This window comes from Cyprinodon variegatus, unplaced genomic scaffold (genome assembly GCF_000732505.1).
Source record: "Cyprinodon variegatus isolate N-32 unplaced genomic scaffold, C_variegatus-1.0 Scaffold740, whole genome shotgun sequence".
NCBI classification, from domain to species: domain Eukaryota; kingdom Metazoa; phylum Chordata; class Actinopteri; order Cyprinodontiformes; family Cyprinodontidae; genus Cyprinodon; species Cyprinodon variegatus.
In genome coordinates this window covers 367,650-373,074 of record NW_015151193.1, presented here as the reverse complement: position 1 = coordinate 373,074, position 5,425 = coordinate 367,650, and the positions used below count along the sequence as shown (strand labels likewise).

The 5,425-nt window shown below is 40.5% G+C and overlaps 1 protein-coding gene across 1 annotated transcript; it reads left to right on the top strand.

Moving 5' to 3' along the window:
* The first annotated feature begins 2,538 nt into the window (after positions 1-2,538).
* LOC107098003 (nuclear factor 7, ovary-like) lies at positions 2,539-3,993 on the top strand. The gene has a single exon (XM_015395424.1). It carries the CDS (start codon positions 2,567-2,569, stop codon positions 3,737-3,739), a length of 1,173 nt encoding a protein of 390 aa, XP_015250910.1. The 5' UTR covers positions 2,539-2,566; the 3' UTR covers positions 3,740-3,993.
* The last annotated feature ends 1,432 nt before the right edge of the window (positions 3,994-5,425 follow it).

Genomic DNA, 5,425 nt, shown 5'->3' with positions numbered 1-5,425 from the left:
CCTGGTTCTGCTGCAGGTTTCTTCCTGTTAAAAGGGAGTTTTTCCTCTCCACTGTCGCTACAAGCATGCTTAGTGTGAGGGATTGTTGAAGAGTCAAGGAGTCGATGCAATGAACCTGGTTGAATAGAAAACTTTGAATGAATCTGCATGGATGATCTGTGTTGTGAATTGGCGGCATAGAAATAAACTGAGTTGAACTGTACTGCTTGCCGGTCAGCGCAGCGGGGGGGGTCGCGGGTTGATGGGATGGGGTCAGGTCTGTGGGCCACAGATCCAGGAGGATAGTGTATTTATTAGCAGTGTAAGAATATGTTTAGTGTCTGCCCATGTGTCTCCGTGCCTGTATATGTCTGTATAGGTGTTTGGATTGTATGAATGTGAATGGATGAAAGTGAATTTTCTTTGTCTACTTGTTGGGTGTTTTCCTCCCACCCCCACCGAATGAACATCCTAGCCCCATCCTAGCCCTAGCCCCAAGTATGAGCAGGGCCTGTCTGACCCTTCCCCCTGCCAATGACAGGTGCCTGTGTCTGCTGTTATGCTGATGGTTCTCTAAGTGCAGAGTTGGGTACTTGTCCTTCAGAGACCAGGCACCACTGGGAGGTCAACGGTTGTTTTCGTCTGCCCTTCTCTGGTGGGAGTGGCTATCCCAGTGTCTGCCCTTCTCCTGTCCGAGTAATCTCAGATGCCGTCTCCCCCCTTTATCGATCTTTAGACGTGTGGGGTGAGTCTGGGGCCACCCACACCTGCTTTTGAGCATACATTCATTCTGAAGAACCTTTGTATATCCTTTATACACGAACATGCCCATGCATACATACCAGAGGAGATTGGTTCCAGGTGTTCAGGGATACACTCTAATACTAATTACTAAGTTACAGCTACAGATAAATACCAACCTGAATAATATTGTGTAATCGCCATCAGTTTTCCCTCCCACACACATGGATATCTAAGGGATACCCGCTGCTCTTGAGATCTGTTGTCTTTTTTTGCTGTTTTTAAGTGTCCCTCTCATCTCATAAAGGTGTGGAAGCAGAGTTGTAGGAGTTACTGTATAATTTCTGTGTTGTCACTCTTTGCTGTTTTGCTTTGTTTTCTCTATTTTAATGCGCCATTTCCTGTCCTTATCTCTGAATCCCTCTTTCTTCCTCTCCTCCATTCCCATCTCTGTGTCTGTTGTATAATATTTTACTCCCTAAATACTTTTCAACAAAGTGGAAAGAAAAAAAGGGCCTTTATTATAATACCATTATAAGTGCATTTGAAACATTTAGTAAAAAGAAATGTTGCTTTCTCGGGACAATACCGCTATACTATGCTTGGATTCATTGAGCCATTTTCTTTCACTTGGTATAAGTATTTTTAAAAGTAATCTGCCAGGATGAGTTTATACACTTGAGGCCCCCAGGAGTGACAAAAGCACCTGACCTTAGAAACTAGGACTCAATATTCAGACAGACAGACTAGGACAATTTATTTTTAAACCAAAAGATTGCAGCGATTGGGCGTAATCGGGGCGGATACTCTGCAGAGATAGAAGACACAGGTCAGTGACAGGAATGTGGGACTGATCATGACTTGGAGCAAAAGTCTATGACCTGAATCAAAGTTCAGTCCACTGTTTGCAGTCATGGCTGCTTCTAGAACTCAAAGCGAAGATGAGCTGCGCCAGCCGACGCTGATGGAGCAACAGTGTCCATGAGGGGAATCCAAGCCTGGACTGTGTCAGTGACACAGTCCAGGATTGGTAACCAGGAAAAACAGGAAAAAGCCAAAACAGACAGAGGCAAGGCAAAAACTCAAATATTCAAAGCAGAAAACAGGTCAGGGTCAGAACAACATAACAGATGCACTTGATTGCTAGAGTTACTCTTTCAACATCTTTGGCGCTGATGGAAGGCAGGCAAACATCATAAATAGCTGGGGAACCAGGTGGAAACAATTGCCGTTAATCAGCCGCCGGGCGAATTAGACAGGTGAACAGGAGCAAATGAAAAAGCCAACCATCAGTGCCAAGACCATGACACCTGAATGAAACTATTTTAATGGGTAAGTGAATGTTCTTGCGCATTTACTGTATCATCTTTGAGAAAAGTTTTCATATATCGTCATAATATTCATCCTGTTTTGTGTACATTAAGTCAAAGTTGAACAATGATTTACCTTGGGGGTCATAACAAAGATCCGGGCTGCGCTCTGTACAAATAGTGTATGACAATGATAAGATCGCTCAAGTAGTTCTACAACCCAAACCTTTTGTTCTGTGCAACATTACAAAACTAGTTCAACAGGACATAACCCCACCCAGGTCCTGACTGGACTTGCCTGAAAACAGTAAAATACTTTCACTTAGAAGACAAGCCAACACTGAGCAAGACTGTCAATTTCAAACAAAGGATCTGAACCTGAAACGAGAGAAGGGCTGCAAAGAAATATAAAGAAAAAACAAGAAGGACTGTAAATACCGTGAGTATAGATGATGCAAGAGTGGATGAGAGAGTAGAGAAAATGCAAACTCACTATCTAACCCCTTTTCTGTTTGTCTCCCAACTTAGAGAAAAAAATGTCTTCAGCAGAGGTGGAACCTGTCTGTAATCTGCACGATGAGAAATTAAAACTCTTCTGCCATGATCACCAGCAGCCTGTGTGCACTATCTGCAGGGACTCGAAAGTGCACAATAACCACAGATTTACCCCGGTAAACGAGGCTGCTCAGGATCACAGAGAAGAGCTCACGGGTATCCTCAGCCTCCTGCAGGACAAGCTGAGATTCTTTGAACAAATTAACGGAAATTACAATAAAACCGACAAACAAATCCACGCTCAGTCTCAGCATGCAGAAAAACAGATTAGGGAGTGCTTTAAGAAGCTTCGCAAGTTTTTACAAGAGGAAGAAGACGCCAGGATCGTAGCTCTGAAGAGGGAAGAGGAGCAGAGGACTCAAATGATGAAGGAGAAAATCAGCTGTCTTGGAAAAGACATAAAAACACTTTCAAAAACAGTCCAAGCTACAGAGAAAGAGCTCAGGGCTCCAGATGTCGTGTTTTTGCAGAACTACACGACTGTAGTGGAAAGAGCTCAACAGAGTCTCCTGCTGGATGATCCAAAACTGATCCCAGGAGCTCTGATGAATTTACCCACGCACTTAGGAAACCTGGACTTCAACATCTGGAAAAACATGAAGCAGATTGTCAGCTACTCACCCGTGGTTCTAGACCCAAACACTGCTCACACAGACCTCATCGTATCTGAGGATCTCACCAGTGTGAAACGTGAAAAGAAGCAGAATCTTCCAGAAAACCCAGAAAGGATTCAGTCCTATCCTTCCATCCTGGGTTCAGAGGGCTTTGACTCAAAGATTCACAGCTGGGATGTTGAAGTGGGCGACAATCCTGTGTGGTCGGTGGGGGTATTAGCTGTGTCTGCCCAGAACAAGGTGAGCGACCTGACCAAACTACTGAAAATATCTTTTTGTGATGGGGTATACACAGCCGACTCTGGGACAAATCGTCCGGTGGACCTCACAGTCAAAAAAAAGCTCAAGAAGGTCAGATGTTACCTGGACTGTGACAAGAAAAAACTGTCATTCATTGATCCGGACACAAAAGGAAACATACACACATTTACAATCAGTTATACAGAGCGGCTCTTTCCATACTTTAACACCGTGAACGCTCATCCGCTGAAGATAGTGGCAGTAGGGGTATCTGCTGAGCCGTGTTTGGACAAGAATTAGTGTACATCTTCATCTTTGGAGTTTAGCTTTTACTTTTTAGTTCCTCTTGTTGTTTTGAATGTAAATGCTTCGGGACAATGGACCCATTCAGCCGTCACATGCATGACGCATCAGAAATTATCTAAACCTAAACAATCAGGATCTGGTGGTTGGTCCTGTTTTCTCTTAACAAAAGACTGCTGACATTTAAAAAAAATATTTTTATCTAAAGGGTAAATAAGTTCACACACATATAATGTTCGCTTTTTTCTTTATATTATTGATTTTTAAAAAAACTTATGTACATAATTGTTTTAAATGATAAACATGATAAATGAGAGGAAGAATATCTGTGCATATAAATAATAAAATATATATATATATATATATATAAAGCCTCTGAATGTTTTAATCTATTTGTAAAAAAAATGTCAAATGAAAAAATTGTCCTTTTTTTTTTTTTACACCTTGTTTGAATGTACGTTACCATGGTTGCACTGCTAATTCAAATGTTAAATATTTCTGTTGTGTTAAAGCTGATAACTACAAATGAAACTTTCCAGTAGGTGGCATGCTTTCGCATTCTTTACCAGGGTTGCTGGTTCCGCTAATGCTGAAGCTAATCAAACATTTTATTTACTTTTCATAAGTAGCATTAACCTCTGCGTAGCTTCTGAGCCCCGTTATTTTCATAAAGCAGGATGAGTATGAAGGCAGGGATCTTTCATTGTGCTCCACTGGTTCTGGTTGGAAAACCAAGTTTTTTCTTCAAATGTTCTGTTATACTTAATTGGAATAAATTCTGTTAAAACTTGATATGCTTTTTCTTTTCTTGCATTACATGGAGATGACATTTATTCCCTTAGGAAGAAAGGACCGAGGATCAAACAACAATTGAGCTCTGTGATTTCAAAAAAGTTAAAAATCAATCCACTGGACTTTGTTTCCACGTTTGAAGACGTTTCTCTTCCATCCAGGAAGCTTTTTCAATTCAAAATGTCAGGAATAGCGTTAAATTCGAGGTTTTATCCAGCAGCCCAACAAAGCCTGGTTTTAGTGTAGAAAACATGCAAATAGAAACGGATAAAGGGTCCACCCCTTTGGAATGGGGGACGTTTGGCTTCCTTTGTTAGCCTGCAATGCCCCATACCTGTCTATGACATATTGAGCCATATTTATATGACACATTGAGCTTTTTGTCACATAAATTCAATCTAATATTCCTATGACTGCAGAATCCTTTTGTTTTGATATTGACATCATAACCAGAAGTAAACATTTGTATATTTTGGACCTGTCAAAATTTATAAAGCTATTATTTAATGCTATATTTTTTCAGTGCAATCAATAATTTTATTCTGCATCTCTCCGGACGTTCTTTAAATGTATCATTTCTTTCAATGATTTTATTAAAAAGTTATTGCAATGAGTGAGTTACTTGATGTTATAACAAGTGGGTTACCACACTAACTTACTTGGTGAAGTAAGTTAGTAATGAAAAAATATATACTGTGGTATGTGGTAATTACAAAATAAGCAACAACTTATTTACTTGGTAGACAAAGTTACGTCTATGATGAAATAGAGAAATTTAGACAACAGGTTCCCAAAATGTTTTATTGTTGCAGAACCCAAACATCACTTCAACCTGGAGAGACTCACACGGAGGAAAGTTGCAATTAGAAAATATCCAATTTCTTTATACAG